Source organism: Sebastes umbrosus, chromosome 24 (assembly GCF_015220745.1).
Source record: "Sebastes umbrosus isolate fSebUmb1 chromosome 24, fSebUmb1.pri, whole genome shotgun sequence".
NCBI lineage: Eukaryota > Metazoa > Chordata > Actinopteri > Perciformes > Sebastidae > Sebastes > Sebastes umbrosus.
In genome coordinates, this window is record NC_051292.1 from 8,917,619 (window position 1) to 8,935,545 (window position 17,927).

Here is a 17,927-nt window from a genome sequence, read left to right on the forward strand (position 1 = left end):
AAGGGAACCTCCCTTCCTTTCCTCTTTCTACTTCCGTTACCGGTCTCCTCTGACCCCTTCGTTCCTTCCTGTCCTCCTCCATCCAGAGCTTCTGCAGAGGGAGCAGGCGGAGATGGCCCAGCAGCTGGCCAACCTGCAGACCGACGTGAGGGTGAGCTACGGCAACGACGCCCTGATGCCCGATCAGGACATGGGAGACAGCCAGACCGACCTGCTGCCCCAGGAGGACACACTCGGCCTGGGGAGTATCGGCTTCATCCACCCTGAGAGCTTCAACCAGCCCAACACCGAGAACCAGGGTACTTACTGATTACATTTCACTACATTTTGGATCAAAGTTGATAGAAATGACACCCATAAATGCTATAAAAGCCCACTTTTGGCTTTGTAGGACTGTGTAGCATGAAAAAATGTCTTTTTCTATTTATACACATTTTTTTGTGCTACAAAATTAATATGAAAATGTATTTTCTCTCTCTCTCTAGTTGAGCCAGTGGACTCTCGCCCCAATCTTGACAGAGGCATTCCCACACGGCCAGGTTGGTGCTATTGTTAAAAAGGTTACCCGATATTATTTGTATTGGATAGGGTTTAAGCTACAGATATTATTCTGTTGGCTACTAGGGCTGCAACTAACGATTATTTTCATTGTTGATTCATCTTTTCTCGATTAATCGATTAGTTATTTGGTCTATAAAATGTGGATCAGTGTTTCCCAAAGCCCACGATGACGTCCTCAAATGTCTTGTTTCGTCCACAACTCAAAGACATTCAGTTTACTGTCATAGAGGAGTAAAGAAACCAGAACATATTCACATTTAAGAAGCTGGAATCTGAGAATTTTGTCTATTTTATTCTAAAAACGATTAATCGACTATCAGAATATTTTGAGATTATTTTAATATTCGACAACTAATCGATTCATCTTTGCTTACTCTAACAGTGTTTATAGACACTTTCTTATGAACAACTTGTTCCCTGATGCTTATAAATAAGAACGTCTGTGTTTTCAGATTGCTTAAAATCAATCAAAAGTCAATTACTTTCATAATTGCTTACTAACTTAAGCCAATGGCTTATAATAAAGTGAGGAAGCAAGTGTAACTCCAGAATTGATGGCTTATTTTCCTCTAATTAGTGACTTATTAGCATTTTCTTAACAAACAACTCACTAGCAAAATGTGTTTTTCACAACCAAACATTGCTCTTAAAGGAACAATGTGTTGAATTTAGCGGGATCTATTGGCAGAAATGGAATCTGATGTTACGTATGTTTTCTTTAGTGTATAAGGAGTTTCAGTCGGTTGCAATCTGCAACCTCACCACTAGAGGCCGCCCGATCCTACACACTGCACCTTTAATAGATTCTCATAACTGCTCTAGAAAGCATTGGTAAATTATTTATTAATCAAACCATTAGTAACTTATCAACCCTAAATAAATAAATCATATCTGCTTTACTGACAATCATTGTCATGGGAACATATATAAGCATATCTATTGTAAACTACTGACTAAAGTTGCATGTTAGCTTTAACAGTGATGTTTTGTTAAAATAGCATCCAGACTAATAAAATATCTCTCAGACATTATTTGCACACAGACAACTCCACTTGACCTCCATTAAGGCGCCAGCTGTGGTTGTTAGGAGATTTGTAATGCAGCTGCAGGGTCTACGTGTAGCACCGTATGCTCTCTATGCTGTCCTATATATGCGATATATTCAAGTCATGCCACTGTTACATTCAACACTCTGCTGTCCGTCCTGCTATACCGAGCGAGTTTGATCTCAGCGAGTGTGTGTGTGTGTATAAGTGCCGGAGTGTCAGCATCCATAATAGATAATAGTACCGTTCCTTTCCTCGCCAGTGACTGGAATGAAGATGGAAGCTATTCCTGAGCTGCGGATGGAGACAGAGGACAGACAGAGCACCGAATATGAAGTCCACCACCAGAAACTGGTAAACAAACACACTCTGACACGAGCAGTGCATTTCATATTCACCACCTCATTAATAAACATAGAGAAATGGCACACATGACAATGCATTTGCTTTACACATGCAAGCTTGCGCTCTGCCCTCTCTTTTCCATACGCACACACGCAGTCAGGGCCATGTCTCCGCTTTGTCCTCATGGTAAACACCCAAGGTTGTCGCCATGGAGACAGGTGTCCATGGAGACAACCGCGATAATGCGTGCGTCACACTTTGCTCTTCTCTAAAAACCCACTGTCCTCTGATCAAGTTTATATGTGTAGGTATTTTTCTGGTCAACCACAGGTGCTTAAACATCACTAACCCAGTTCTGCATTCATTCATTAATCTCATCCAATATTGTAATACCAGCACAAATACATCCTCAGTCAAATCCAAATCCGCGTACCTTATTCCTTTCACCTAACGGCTTTAATCTCTTAATCCCTGCATTTTATTACGTATCACATTTCTTGCATTCACAATGAGCAGCCGGTTTGTGTGAGGATGCCTCCTCGAGTCGACTCCTTAATTTGATATTCACCGTAAACCACAATCGGCGTTCCGCAGGATTAATCTGGAGGAGCCTGGAATCGAGTCCCCCCACTCGCTGCAGATGTTTGACACAAGCAGGGGTAGCAGCGTTGCGATGTCAAGATGTGTTTGTGTCGAGATTATCTGCAGTTTAGTGTCATTGTGAAGGCTTCCGTCCCATTATCCCTGCTGGCGTCAGCACAGGTGGAGTTGTTTTCCTCCCTTCAGAAGATGCCATTTATTTTTCTGCATGAGTTCCACAGAGCGGCGTAATCTGACAGAGAAGCTGAAGCCTTCAATTTGTTTTTTAAATCACGTGTCTTAGCATTGTGTTGGAGCTGAGTCATACTGCATCAATGCTGTGCTCTGCTTTCTGTAAATCACCTGCCAGCCAAAATGAAAGTCTCCACCAACCTCAAATACAAGTTACAGTCAAGTGTAATATCCATGTTTACTCTTATGTATTGCTCTCGGGGCGTTAGTTGCTCTGGGATCAGACTTTATTTTGAGCGCTTCATTTCCTGCATTCTGGGAGATTTTTTATGCACCAATTTCTGCCTTTTTCTGCTTCAAGTTATGGTGGAAATGTGTTTATTTATGTAAAGGAAAACACAAAATTCAGGCGCTAGCAGGTCACACGTCATCTGAAAGCTGGGAACCTGAAGATTAATTTGAGACGGAGCTCAGCACTGTGAAGTGTCAAGGTGTTCTAGTCCTAAATCAGAAATAAACATAAATGAATGAATGGATAACAGTGTATAAGGGCTAAGAACATTATGATATATGTTATATGATGGCCATCCCCATGCTCTTTTTTGGGTTGATACCATTTGTTACACAGATTTGGTGCTAAATTTACCAATTGTTTACCACTTGAGAATTGTTAAAAATGATCAATAATGCCTCCAAAATACCACATTAAGCCACCAAAACCTTGAGGAACACCATAGAAATAGCAATGCTGCGATGTGGTATCAATAACGTTTGACATTTGGAGATTTCTGCAAGAATTGCATTTTTCAGAGATACGATGGCGAGCGCTTCCGCTGTGTTAACTGCTCAGAAACCCCCTTATTGTCAATCTAGCTAGGAAAGTCACCCATCCTCTGAATGCTCTAGGTCTGTAGTTCGTAGCTGTAAAGTTTCATGAGGCTGTGATTATCCTAGAGGTCACAGCAGGTCATTTAATACAGTGACGTCAACTTAAAAAAAATGATTTCACTGTATGACATGGCTACGATGCGGACCCCTTTGAAAATGGCCACGCCAGTTTTTCCTCGCCAAAATTTAGCCTAACTTTGGAGCGTTATTTAGCCTCCTTCCTGACAAGCTAGCATGACATGGTTGATACCAAAGGATTCCTCAGTTTCATATGATAAAAGACAGTAATGTTGGCTGCGGGTCTCAGAGATAATTATTTTTTAGGGGTGCAGAGATGAAAGTTATGTGTGCTTGAGCACCTCCAAAAAAGTCTAAAATTGTGTTGCGTCTTTGTTCCCCAGCAGTCATTTTCAAGATAAATTTGACTCTGTGATGACACTATTTTAAAAATTACAAAAACAGATCCACATGAGGGCCTGTAATTATACACAGATTGCACTGCAAAAATTATTTGGGTATATGAAAATGGGAGTAAATGGGCTGTAACTAGGACCATCCCAGGTATTCTTCTCCTTCAGTGGTATTCAAACACGGAATGAAAGTAGCAGCAGCTACGAGAGCTCGCTGTGTCCTTGGGAGAAGTAATATGCGTACCATTTCAAAGCACAATTAACTCTCAGTCGTGCTGTGCTGAAACTACACTCATTACTCAGCAGTGTCACAAAGCACACAATAACATTTCCACGGTGCACAATGAGAGTCCTTGGTGTGCTTTTCTCACTATATTAAAACCATCACGCTGACTGTGACTGACGGGGTCACCTGACGGAACTGTCTGTCCTTCGATTCCCCCGCAGGTCTTCTTCGCAGAGGACGTGGGCTCCAACAAGGGCGCCATCATCGGCCTGATGGTCGGAGGCGTCGTCATAGCGACCGTGATCGTCATAACCTTGGTGATGCTGAGGAAGAAGCAGTACACCTCCATCCACCACGGAGTCATCGAGGTGAGAAACGGCTGACCTGCGTGTTTGTGCGAGTGCGTGTGCAAGCTGCTCTATACGGCGAGTCAATCTGGCGTGTGGGGGTGATGCACGTGTGAGCGCAAGCTGTTGTTCAGCATTGAGTGTGTGTGTAGATGCATGTATCGGGTATATAGGTGGTGTTAAAGTCTTCAAAATGTAGAGTTGGGATGGGGCTGTACACTCTGCTCACTATAATTGGATTAATGGCAGTTACCAATTAATTTCCTGCTTTCTTTTTTCTAATTATCCTCATTTATCACTGAAGAACTTTCATTAGCAGTTTAATTAAAAAAACGCTGTAGTTGTGTGGCAGCTTTGTTTCTTTATTTTCACCAATTATTCATTATTAAAAACGGGGTTCCTACACAATATGGAAAAGTATGGAATTTGATTTTTAATACTTTCCAGGTCTGGATAAGTATGGAAAAAAGAAAAGCGAGTATGGAAAAACATTTCATGTTTCCAGACTAGCGCCCCTTATTCTGTTTTCTAAAATATAAAATTCAGAATTTAGAGACGTAGAGAGAAATGGAGAGTACTAAGAGAAAGAAATACTCAAGTAGGGGCGAAAAATGAATGAATGAATTGATGATGATGAATACAGAGATTCACATGCCAAAGGGGTGAATTATTCTGTATTCTTTCCTGAGAATTAAAAGTAAAATTAAAAGTATTTCACATCTAAAATGCTGTTGCAGTGTAGCTCCTTATTATTTTTTGCTATTTCAGTCTTTAAAAGTCTATTTTTGAGGTCTCAAGGTTGGCAAGTATGTGTAGGAACAAAGAAAAAAGGTCTTTAAATGTAGATGTATGTAGACCATATGTCTGTGTGTAACCTCCCCCCCGCCCTCTCTCTGGCTCCCCTCCAGGTGGACGCCGCCGTCACCCCCGAGGAGCGCCACCTGTCCAAGATGCAGCAGAACGGCTACGAGAACCCGACCTACAAGTTCTTTGAGCAGATGCAGAACTGAGAGAGAGTGTACACAGACACACATAAAACACACAAACATCTCCTCCCACACATCAAGCACCTCCCCTCCCTCCCTTCTCCTCCCCCCCCAACCCCACCCCCTCGACTAGTCCCACGTCTCCAAAAGGCAGCGTGGCTTAGATCATCATCGAGTGACTGAAATAGTCAGTTACGAGCATACATACGGAGCGACTGTAGCCAGGGGTTTGCTTTCATTTCTGCCTGGGCGGACGCCGCGGCCGAGCCAGTTTGCACCACGTTTGTTCACTTTATCGGAGCGAGACGCCTTTTAATTAAAGAGAGGCGTTTTTATAAGTCGCTCCGTCTGGGCCTGCTGATGTATGGAGGAAAAAAAGGCCCCGCCCAGTGCATCGAAACAAACCCACTCCTTTGGGGAAAGAAGCGCTTTCTCTCCACACTGATTCAGGGCCAGTGAATAGTTATTTTTTGGCGGTTTTAGGTGTGGACTTGTGTAGGCAAATCTGACCACTGATCAGTGGGATTTTAGGCGCGCTGACCCTGGGCCTTGTTTACAAAAATTGGCTGCAGAATCATCATTTCAAATCATTTGTTTCGATCATATTCTTTGTAATGATTATTTAATGAAGTAAAGGCTTAAATCAAGCGGCATGATTTTTCTAAATGAAGCCCACCAACTGCACCACTACTGCACTCACTACAGTCCACACTGGAGTATCCCTTCCTCCTCCTCCTCCTCTTCCTCCATCCCTCCCTTCATCCTCTTTTCTTTGCGCATTCTTACGACAGCTGGGCTGTGTTAAGTCACACAAGGCTCTTAAGGATATCTGGAGATGCTGATAATAATGAATATGTTGATGACGACGGTAGTAATTATGTATTCTGAATGAGCTGTTTTTTTATTTTAGATTCTTTCTTTTTTTTTCTCTTTTTCGTTTCCAGTTTTGTTTTTCAAAAAAAAAGAGTGAAAACGAAGAAAAAAACCAAGATGTAAAGTCCTTTTTTTAAATTGCGTGTAATGTTACTGAAGTAATGCTGAAGTCTTAGCTGTTCCTATGTAGTGCATGACAACAATGACAACAGGATTTGGAAAAAAGAAAAAAAAACGCTGCTCTCTCTCTCTCTCTCTCTCTCTCTCGATCCTTTCTCACGTATAGATTGTCATTCTAGCAAGATTGTACATTTAGTATCTTCTCGTGATCACGTGACTTCAAACGATGAAAAATATATATAAATCTAGAAGAACGGGCTCTGCTTTGATATCATGTAAAATACACATTTAAAAGAGATCTGTGATTTTGGAATTTAAGTGTGTTCCTCTTTTTCTTTTTCTTTCTTTTTTTATTCCTGAAGCAGGAGGGGGGCTGGCTTCATCTCTGTTTGTATATTATTCACTGAAATATATTGTGTTGAAAATCCTAATGCACAGGGGCTCTCAGAAATCACCCCCCTTATAATGTTTTGTTGAATTCATGTTTTTTTTTTTTTTTTAAAAGGGCATGTTGTGGGTGTGAAGGTTACAGGGAGCGGGAAAAATGGGAAGAATCCGGCATGGGGGATGGGTTAGGATTATCTCTGCGTGTATGTGTTTTGTCATTTTCAGTCTCGTCCAGTCAGTTGTAAGCCGACGCCGTCTATTTTTTGTTTTTTGTAATCATTTTGATGATAGAACAAGTGCTGAGAGGAGGAGGAGAAGGAAGGAGGGCGAGGTAGAGAGGAAATGACTTGCAGTTCCGGATGGATAGCCAGCCAGGCAGGCAGCCTGTATATATAATGGATTTTCACTCCCCCAGCAGCACCTCCCTTACCCTCCCTCCTTCGCCTCCCTTTTCCCTTCCAGGCATGCTGCTCACCTCTCTGCCATCAACGCACACTTGACTCCTCAGTGGCACCGTCGTCTGTATACAGATGATAGGGCATTCAGAGCCGAGTCACGTGGAAGCAGGGATAAAAATAAGAATCCCCCGTTCATCTTCACACAGTCCGCTCATGTTAAAGGTTCGTCACCATCTCGACTCGAAAAGAAATACTCTGTTAATATGGCGAGGAAGATGTGTGAGGTGTTCATATGGAGGCTGCGGTGGGGTGGGTCCTTGGTTTTCAGAGTGAGCTCATTAGAAGCCCAACAGAGGGCAGTAGAGTAGAAGAGGAAGCAGGATTTTCTTTCTATCTTTTTCTTCTGTGGGTTATATATTGGTTTTGTTTTCCACTGTGTAATATTGTGCAGGCCATTTGCATTTGACTGGGAAACCGCTTTCTACACTGTATTCCATAATAAAGTTTTGAATGTACATACAGATGTTGTGTCTTTGTGTTTTTTTATGTTTAATGCACACCTGGTTTGCTCATGCATCCTGGTTTATTCTAATAATTAGTGTCTATGTAAGGTTTTGAAAGTCAGATGGATGCTGAAGGAGCATTTCACGTTAAGAGGTCAGAGGTCAGACAGAAAACAGACTCTGTTGCCGTTGAGTGTGTTCCTCAAGGACACATCAGAGGGCTTCCTGACAGCCACATTTGCATTAAACTGAAACCAAACCTGTTTTCACCATTCTGGCTTAACAGTACAATAACTAGTGCAATAATTCAACTGTGTAATACTCATGACTCTGGCACTAATCCTGTATTATACTGTCACTTATTATTTATACTATTCCTGCATTTTAAACACTTAATCACAGACCCCATTTTTAAGCATTAATATTATTTACACTATTGTTATATATTGTAGAAATATAATATAATAGAAATATGTATACTACAATATATAAAAGTGTAAATATTAATGCTAAAAAATGTGTTCTATGATTACGTGTTTAAAATACAGGAATAGTATAAATAATAAGTTACATAATAATAATAATAACCAGTGGAACAACTGGTTATTATTATAAAATATATATAAAATACCTCATTAAAATAAAATATATAATTATAAAATACCCATACTGCACTGTACTATGACATTCTCTTGTGATTATCACAAGGCAAACAGCCACAGATGATAAGATAAGATAAGATATTCCTTTATTAGTCTCGCAGTGGGGAAATTTGCAGTGTACAGCAGCAAAGGGGATAGTGCAAAAAACAAGATGCATCAGCTAACACAGTAAAAAAAAAGAGCTAAAAGAAGTGTAACAAAATATGAACCATTTAAATAGAAGGAAGTATAAAAATAGGAGCAGTATATACAGTATTGACAATAAACAGACTATAAACAAAATTGCACAAGTGGAAAATGATATTGCACAGTGAGAATGAATTAATGAAGCTCCAACTGAAAAATATCAGGTTATTGTCAGTTTAAATAAAATAAAACATGATATATATTTATATGCCACTTTAGTCTATTTGGGGATAATGTTGCTGTCATGTGAGGTCAACCCAAATATGCGCAGCTCTGCGCAAAGGAGGCGCCGTTATGACGTCCCTTGATCGCCTCCTTTCCCCCACAATCCACCGCGGTGCTCCACATTAGGATCCTGTACTCAAAGTGTCAAACCTCAAGGTGAGTCCTGAGCTCTAAAATACATGATATCACACATCTAACTACGCTTTATCTATCATTAATGTACACACTAACAAATACAGGTCTGCTTAATCAGTGAGTGTAACGTTAGTGGGAGTTAATGCAACTTAACAGACCACAGAGGACACTGTTTGGAAGCTAAAGCTAGCTTAGCTTAGCATGTTAGCATTATGCTAATGCTATCATGTGTTTGGCTCAGATTGAAACAAACACTTTAATAAATCTGACATTACATGATGTTGTTGTGTGATTACTAAAGGAAGTCGACAAATGGTGCAAGTGTAATGTCACACCTTTTTTTACATGTAGTTAATTCAATGTCATTCAGCTAACAGCAGCTAACTGCTAGCTTTATTATTATTATTTTATTGAAGATAATTCATTTACAAGCATTAAGGAAAGATAACTTAAATTATCAAAAAAATAATATAAAAACAAAAAATAAATGAGAGTAGAAAATAATTCAAGGAACAAAAAAAGAAATGCATAAATAAATAAATAATAATAAGACTGCACTCTTCCATAGTAGCTCTATAGGGGTCATCATCATATATGTTCAGTTCTTCATAAGACACTTTGCATGTTGTTCTTTTATTAGTCTTAAAGCACTGAGATGATGTCCATACTTAGACTTTTCTGTATACTTGTCAGTATAAACTCAATACTTCTAACATACAAGGCACAATTGGATAGGAAAGATAACTTAAATTGTATTAAAAAAAATAATAATATAATAACAAATATAAAAGAGAGGGTAGAAAATAATTCAAGGAACAAAAAAGAAATGCATAAATAAATAATAAGACTGCACTCTTCCATAGTAGCTCTATAGGGGTCATCATCATAAATGTTCAGTTCTTCATAAGCTCTGAGGAGACACTTTGCATGTTGTCCTTTCATTAGTCTTAAAGCACTGAGATGATTGTCCACATGGTCCCTTTTGAAAACAGAAAATAGGGGTTTCATTTTCCTCCATATGGATGCATGTATGAAAACATTTGCCAGCTATATCAGATTGTTCAATATCAAGTCACTCTTAATGTCCTTCATGTTAATACCAAACACAATATTTTCTCTTGTAATAGGGGCAAGTAGTTGGATTTTGGTTGACAGCCAGTCCTGCAAATCTTCCCAGAATGCAGCAGAATGACGTGTGATGTCATAAGTTTAGCAGTTGACGTAGCCCGTTGTCTAAGAAACGACGTAACGCGAGGCTTGTTGTTGTTCCTTCAGATGGCGCTTCACCGGTTGTTCCAGCTGTCCTCCCTGCTGCGCTCCGCCGTGGGCCTGACCCTGCGCAGGAACATCGGCCTCTCTGCTGTCCTCTTCAACCGGACCAAGGAGCTCGACCCCATCCAGAAACTGTTCCTGGACAAGATCCGGGACTACAACACCAAGAGCAAGTCAGTGGATGATGCACAACTGTTGTCAATACCCACCCACACGAAATGTCCATACTGCATAGAAGCTCAGAGTCCAGTCTCCAGTGACATATTAACAGAAAATTAGGGATGTCATGGTACCAGAAATCTAGTAGTCGATACTAGTACCAGTGAATTTACACGATTTTGCGATACCAATTCGATACCAAGGTAAAAAATAATAAAATAATAAATCCCATGTAATTCAACACGCACTCCTTTTATTAAAACATTTGAACATTACAAAAAACAGAGGCATGTAGCCTTTAAGTAATAAATAAAAAGAAACGTCTATTAACATTGCAAAACAGAACAGTGGCATGTAGTCTTCAAGTATTTAAAAGAAACACTATTGTCTGGATGTCTGTCTTTGAGGTGCTTTGCTAAATTGGAAGTATTTCCTCCTTTGGAAAGAAAAGTACGACGGCACCGTTACTGCACCGCGTACTGGTTTTTACAAATCTATTAATACTCCTTGTAAATCCGCCTCGAACGCAAAGTACTTCCATATCCGACTCTTGCTATTTGTTTTCTCATCGAGTTGAGGCGGAGGTAGCGCTGCAGCAGCTGCCATCTTTCACGTCTCGTGTTGTTGTTTTTTCCGTGCTGTTACGGCATTCTTCTTCTTCTTCCTTCTTTTCACGGCAGATGAGAACACTTGTATGTGTATACTGCCCCCATTACATCCGGAAGAATCGCATCTCCAGTACCTCCGCTCCGGTACCAAATGACCATTACAGGCATTGTTCGGTACCGAAGAAAACGAGTACCGTCACATTTATAGAATTTTGGTACCGAAGTATCGGTTCTTGTGACATCCCTACAGAAAATACCTACTTTGTGGCTTCTTCAGCATGCAATTTAATTTCATTCCTCCCTGCTTGCCTATTTAAATGGCATCCCCTCCTCTCATCGCCACCCTCTCGCTCCTCTTTTGAACATCATTTCATGCCTTGGCTCTCCCAGGTCTTCAGGTGGCCTTGTGGACGCAGGACCCGCCTATCAGAAGAACGTGTCTGAGGAGGTGATCAAACTGCAGAGGCTATATGGCGGAGGAGACATGGCCAAGTTCCCTGATATCAAATTCACTGGTTAGTCTGGGTTTATGTTGGTTTACATTGTGTACTGTGAGTGTCTCCTTCCCTTATCGTTCTCTATTATTATCAATTACAAACACAAATGTGTTGCTTTTAAGTGGTTGGAGTAAATCAAAATCACAGCTAGACATTTTGCTTGGAGAAAACAACAAATAATCGTCTAGACATGGTATTGCAATGTTCATAAAGAGTTGCATAATGTACTTTTTTTTTATCTAGAGCCAAGGTTTTAACTTTGACCTTGGCTTACTGATGTACAGAGGAGCTTTTGAAGGACAAAGTGACCCAGATAGTGTGTTTCTCAATCGTTTTAAGTGCAGACTGTTTGTTATAGAAAAGTCCTGAATGATGATCAGCTACAGCATTAGAATGACAATTAGATGTGCTTATAATGGCTCCACTGTTTTTAATAACAGATTTTTTGCTTTCACACAATCTAACAGTTCCTCTTCATAAATATGTATGCCTTTGCCACTAGAGAGCTTTGTCTGTGTCTATTTATAGCACCTGGATAGTGACACTTATCAAAGCCAGACAGTTTTCTCATTCTGTTTGAAATTCATTCCTGAAGCTTTTATTTTTGAGCTTCGCTGTATTTTTAATGAATCTACGTCTAGTTAGTTGCTACATATTGCTGTAGTCTTTGTCTAGATTAACGTGTTGTACAGCTGCAGTATGTCTCATTTAAAATCTTGGGGAATTACTCACTTTTTCTTTTTTTGTTGTTTTTTTTTCAGACCCCAAGCTTGATGAAGCTGCCAAGTGAACAATTTCCATGTTGTCAATCTCCTACATGTCACAAATCTGTTGTATTTAATAAAATAAAGTGGTTTGAACCATGAAGCACTTGGTTCTCAATTAAGACTGTGCAGTGGATTAAATCCAATATTCACATGGAGTTCATCGTTTTGTGTGATGCGAAAAATGTTACTGGACAATATATCTCTAAATATATGTGATATTATTATAGATGTTGTCATTAACTTGTAAAGTATCTAAAGTGGTTGAAGTATTCTCTGCTATGGGATATTTTCACCACTTTGACTGACAAGTTAACGAAGCAACAAAGGGATATAATTCCTTCCATAACATGTAAAGGCCTATTATTATTTGCTGTTTGCATAGATGGTGACCTGGAGATATTTTTAGTAAGTGATCATGAAGGCGAATAAGAGCACGCTCAAATACAGGTATGCATGTCTTTGTAGATCTTTTAAAGGCACTGTTGATGATAAATTACAGTTTGTGAAATGTCGATTGACCTAGATGGAAACTGGCTGTCACTCTGCATTGGTCTGTATTATGAGAAGGACATAAATGCATTTAAGCCTCTCCAGAATGAATATTTGAGACCCAAAAATAGCACCAGGAAAGGGGACGTTTCCATCTGACCTGATGCCCAAAGTTTTAGAGATTGTGCAGCCAAGCTTTAATGTGGAGCTCAGAAAATGTACCAAGTAAACACACTACGTAGCTGCAAGGAGGCCTTGGGTTTCTTTGTTTGAAAATCTTTCTTTTACCATTTATTTTGATAGCAAAGAGCAAGAGGGCATAGTGCAACTCCCATGTTGATAAGAGTATTAAATACTTGACAAATCTCCCTTTGAGGTACATTTTAAACAGATAAAAAAATGTGCGATTAATTTGTGATTAATCGTGATTAAATGTTTTAATCGATTGATAGCCCTAATATTTATTATTGGAATTTTATTCTTGATTCATTACATCCAAGCAGCACCTGAATGTTGTCATGATAGAGCTAATTTTAACAACTGTATACTGTTAAGTAGTTTCATCTATAAAAATGCATTTTTAATAGATGTTTGTTATATAAAATCTTGATCTGAAAAGTAGCTATATCTGTCAGATTAATGTAGTGGAGTAAAAAGTACAATATTTCTTATTATTTAATATTTAAAAAAATGCTTTAGTATCTCCCTCTGTGGGTGTAGGAGCCAAATATTAAGAAAGGACAAGTTAAATTCCTTATAAGATGTACAGTATGTTGATATAGTGGTTGGTATTTGTGCCCCATGTGGCACGAGTTGATGACGTCATTGTGATTGGTACCAGCTGTGCACAGAGCAGCTGCTGCTGCAGGACAACAAGAGACACAATAGTTCTGTTTGTGTTGTGTTGTGTAGTTTATCACACACAGGCTGCACGTTGACATCCATGTATCCATCCTCAGTGCTACTGGCTGCACATGTAACCGTGAGTAACAAGATGATGAATGAGATGAATGTAACTTTATTTAATATAAGCCTTGTTGTTGACACGTTTCTTGGTGAGGGAGATATGGCTTAAAAGGAAATTAAGATGGAAGTCATAATATTGGGAATAAAGACATACTGTACTGTGACTTTTTTTCAAGAACTTTTTAGATATACAGTACTATGATTCCTTTCAACATAGTATACTATAAGATTTTTCGACATACTATATTATGACTTATTTTTCAGCATTCTATATCATGACTTTTTAATTTTTTTGTCATACTATACTATGATTTTTTTTTTATTCTTTAGACATACTATACTATGATTTTTTTATTCTTTCAACATACTATACTATGATTTTTTTCATTTTTTCGACATACCATACTATGATTTTTTTATTCTTTCGACATACTATACTATGACTTTTCTTCATGAATTTTTTTAGACATATTATGACTTTTTTTCAATAAATATTTCGACATATCACATGACTTTTTTTCAGGATATTTTTCAACATACTATACTTTTTTTTTCATCTGTCCTGCAGCTCGGAGTCCAGTGTTGTCCCACCTGTCGTCGTCTCTTCAGGGCCTGTGGACCATCCGAGCCTTTGGAGCAGAGGAGAGGTTCCAGAAAGCCTTCGATGCCCAGCAGGACCTGCACTCAGGTTCTCCTCAGCCTCAGCACCTTTACATTCACTGCTCATCAATATGAAGCGTTTGTGGGCTTGTCCTGAACAGAGGCCTGGTTGTTGCTGACCACCTCTTGCTGGTTCGCTGTCCGTCTCCACGGCATCTGCTCCATCTTTGTTACCATCACCACCTTTGGCTGCCTGCTGCTCAGAGACCGTAAGGAACATTTTTAATCTTTTAATATTAAAGGGATAGTTTGGGTGTTTTCAAGTGGGGTTATAGGAGGTTCTTCTCCATAGTTAGTGTATTACCTACAGTAGATGGAGTTTGGAGAAGCAGACAGGAGTACCAGCACGGGAGCAAAACAATGTACTGCTGTGGACGGGGCCGGCAGCAAAACGCATTTTAGAATCCAGTATCCAATCAGCACACTCCAACAGTTGAGCTTCTAGCTCTCATTGTCGTGTGCGTCAGGCAATCACTCACTCGGTGTTCCCTGCAGGTGCAGCTGAAGTCCGCGGTGGAGGAGCTGCCCGGGCAGTTCGAGACGGTTCTGGCCGAGTCGGGCTCCAACTTCAGTGTGGGCCAGAGGCAGCTGGTGTGTTTGGCCAGAGCCATCCTGAGGAAGAACCGCATCTTGGTCATCCACAAGGCCACGGCCAACGTAGACCCCAGGTACTGCTGACACAACTCACCTCATTGGCAAAAAATGCATGCAGTAATACTGTGTACTCCGTTTTTATTCCTCCTATTAGTTTGTCTTCAAAGCTTCCTGCTGTAGCTGCTGGTCCTGCTGTAGCAAACGTGCAGTGAAAGCAAGTATGTTGGTGTTTTTAGACATAGCTCTGATCTGCATGTTAGAAAAGGGAGGCATTTTTCATCTGGTAATTAAAACTGTATCAAAACAGAACATCAAACCACATCAAACCACTAGTGCAGCAGATACAAACTCAAAAGATCACACCAACAAAAGTCTATTGTTCTTATCAAAGACTTTATTCATTTTACTCGTGGCTCAGGTAGTAAAATGCATTTCTTTAACATCTCTACCGTGTCTCTGCAGGACAGATGAGCTGATCCCTCATCGTCTCAACACCATCATAGACAGCGACAGGATACCGGTGAGTCCTCTTACTCATAGATTCTAGAAAACTGTACTTGTTTATCATCATAAAGGTCATAGTATGTCAATTAAATTTAGGTTTGGCATTAATGCACACGTGCTATGGTATAGTATGTCATATAAAAAGTCATAGTAAAGTATTCCATAAAAAAGTCATTAAGTATGCATATATAAAAATGTCATAAAAAGTCATAGTATAGTATTTAAAAAAATAGTCCTACTTAAAAATAGTCCTACGTAAAATAGTCATCGTGTCAAAAAGAAATTATAAAAAAACATAGTATAGTATGTCGCAAAAAAAACATAAAAAGTCATAGTATAGTATGTCGAAAAAAAGTCATAGTACAGTATGTCAAAAAAATAATCATGGTATAGTATGTCAGAAAAAATTATAGTATACTATGTCGAAAAAAATAAATACTATAGTATGTCAAAAAAAAGTCATATAGTATGTCGAAAAATAGCCATAGTACAGTATGTAAAAAAAAATCATAATACAGTATGTCAAAAAAAAGTTTAAAAAAAGTTAAAAAAAAAAAGTCATGGTACAGTATGTCAAAAATAAATTATAAAAAAAAAACATAGGATAGTATGTCGCAAAAAACAACCATAAAAAGTAATAGAATAGTATGGAAAAAAAAGTTGCCATAGTATAGTATGTAAAAAAATATTCATAATACAGTATGTAAAAACAAATCATAAAAATGTCATAGTATAGTATTTCCAAAAATTGTCACAGTATAGTATGTAAAAACAATCATTAAAAAGTCATAGTATAGTATGTCAGAAAAATAGTCATAGTATATGTAGTATAGTATGTAAAAACGATCATAAAAAAGTCATATAGTATTTAAAAATAAATAGTCCTACTACAGTATGTCCAAAAAAGTAAAAAAAAAAAAAAAATGTCATGGTATAGTATGTCAAAAGAAATTATTAAAAAAAACAAACATACAAATTCATAGAATAGTATGTAAAAAAAATAGCCATAATATAGTATGTCAAAACAATAATTAAAAAGTCATAGTATAGTATGTCAAAAAATAGTCATAGTATAGTATGTAAAAATAAATCATAAAAAGGTCATAGTTTAGTATTTTTTTAAAAATAGTCCTACTACAGTATGTCCAAAAAAAGTTTTAAAAAAAAGTCATGTCATAGTATGTCAAAGAAAAATTATAAAATAAACCCATTGTATAGTATGTCGCAAAAAACAACTATAAAAAGTAATAGAATAATATGTAAAAAAAAAAATGGCCATGATATAGTATTTCAAAAAAATCATTAAAAAGTTATAGTATATTATGTTAAAAACAGTCATAGTATAGTATGTCAAAATATAGTCAAAATACAGTATGTAAACAAAGTAATTAAAGTCAGAGTATAGTACATGTTTACTGTGTATTTGTAGAAGTTACTCTATAACTGTAATCATAGTAGTTGTTGTTGTAGAAGCTTTTTTAGAACTGTAATCATAGTTGTTGTTGTTGTTGTTAGAGAAGCTTTTTTAGAACTGTAATCATAGTAGTTGTTGTTGTAGAAGCTTTTTTATAACTGTAATCATAGTTGTTGTTGTTGTTGTAGTATTTGTAGAAGTTATTCTATAACTGTTGTTTTAGGCTCTGATGTTTGTGAATGTGATGCAAATCTCATGTCTTCCTTCTCTTCTTTTCTCCCCAGATGAGTGCAGAGTCTTCTGACCACAACTGAGGGTGACGGACTTTCTTCATCCACGTCTTCTTCTTCTTCTGCTGAATGAATGCAGACGGTGTACCCAGAAGGGTCGGAGGGGGTCATGCAGGAGAAATGCAGGGTTTTTTTTCACTAAATAAACACGAAAAGGAAAAAAAGACGCATTTTTGTGTTTCATAACATCTCCGTTCTATGTCTCCGAAAGCCCAGGAGGAGACGCACGTCTCATACTCCCTTCGGTACCTGACACTTACGCCCCCACTACCCCGGGGATTCGAACTCTAGTTCTTGTGTAACCACACAACCATCCAAACCGAATGTTCCGCCACCAACCCACCAATGCCAAGCACACTTGGACTGTTCTCCTGGTAACTTTGTCTTCGTCATTGTGGAAGTTAGATCTCAAAACTCCCATTATAAGGATCGAACCCACAACCTCCAGTCTTCTAACCCAGCTTCTATCACTCTGAGCTATTGGTCTTAACACTCTTATCTAATGTTTTTGGTCTTATTTGACTTCTTCATTTAGGATGTTGGCCCTTAAAACTTACTTTACTGCGTTTCATAAGGATCGAACCCACAACCTCCAGTCTTCTAACCCAGCTTCTATCACTCTGAGCTATCGGTCTTAA

General features: G+C 38.6%; 3 protein-coding genes across 5 annotated transcripts in view; all 3 read left to right on the top strand.

Moving 5' to 3' along the window:
- Positions 1-7,879, top strand: part of appa (amyloid beta (A4) precursor protein a) — a 37,581-nt gene extending 29,702 nt beyond the window's left edge. For all 3 annotated transcript variants that reach the window (XM_037761535.1, XM_037761536.1, XM_037761534.1), the window contains 5 exons: positions 87-299; positions 486-539; positions 1,870-1,961; positions 4,469-4,615; positions 5,503-7,879. In XM_037761535.1, the coding sequence (XP_037617463.1) occupies positions 87-299; positions 486-539; positions 1,870-1,961; positions 4,469-4,615; positions 5,503-5,604 (608 nt within the window). In that variant the 3' untranslated portion in view covers positions 5,605-7,879. The remainder of the gene's footprint in view (positions 1-86; positions 300-485; positions 540-1,869; positions 1,962-4,468; positions 4,616-5,502) is intronic.
- A 1,058-nt stretch (positions 7,880-8,937) lies between these two features.
- On the top strand, positions 8,938-12,521 carry atp5pf (ATP synthase peripheral stalk subunit F6). Its single transcript, XM_037762555.1, has 4 exons — positions 8,938-9,090; positions 10,345-10,514; positions 11,499-11,623; positions 12,367-12,521. Exons 2-4 carry the CDS (start codon positions 10,345-10,347, stop codon positions 12,393-12,395), a joined length of 324 nt encoding a protein of 107 aa, XP_037618483.1. The 5' UTR covers positions 8,938-9,090; the 3' UTR covers positions 12,396-12,521.
- A 266-nt stretch (positions 12,522-12,787) lies between these two features.
- On the top strand, positions 12,788-17,715 carry LOC119484020 (multidrug resistance-associated protein 4-like). The gene is made up of 7 exons (XM_037762579.1): positions 12,788-12,819; positions 13,788-13,843; positions 14,396-14,515; positions 14,620-14,696; positions 14,983-15,155; positions 15,544-15,601; positions 17,284-17,715. The coding sequence occupies exons 1-7, from the start codon at positions 12,788-12,790 to the stop codon at positions 17,311-17,313; spliced, it is 546 nt and encodes a 181-aa protein (XP_037618507.1). The 3' UTR covers positions 17,314-17,715.
- The last annotated feature ends 212 nt before the right edge of the window (positions 17,716-17,927 follow it).

Excerpts from the sequence above, each read along its gene's own strand:
- LOC119484020 (XM_037762579.1), top strand. The coding sequence starts at position 12,788 with ATGAAGGCGAATAAGAGCACGCTCAAATACAG. Across the intron at positions 13,844-14,395 it reads TACTGGCTGCACATGTAACC|CTCGGAGTCCAGTGTTGTCC; the intron begins GTGAGTAACAAG and ends TCTGTCCTGCAG. Across the intron at positions 14,697-14,982 it reads CTGCCTGCTGCTCAGAGACC|GTGCAGCTGAAGTCCGCGGT; the intron begins GTAAGGAACATT and ends TGTTCCCTGCAG.
- atp5pf (XM_037762555.1), top strand. The coding sequence starts at position 10,345 with ATGGCGCTTCACCGGTTGTTCCAGCTGTCCTCCCTGCTGCGCTCCGCC. Across the intron at positions 10,515-11,498 it reads GACTACAACACCAAGAGCAA|GTCTTCAGGTGGCCTTGTGG; the intron begins GTCAGTGGATGA and ends TGGCTCTCCCAG. Across the intron at positions 11,624-12,366 it reads CCCTGATATCAAATTCACTG|ACCCCAAGCTTGATGAAGCT; the intron begins GTTAGTCTGGGT and ends TTTTTTTTTCAG.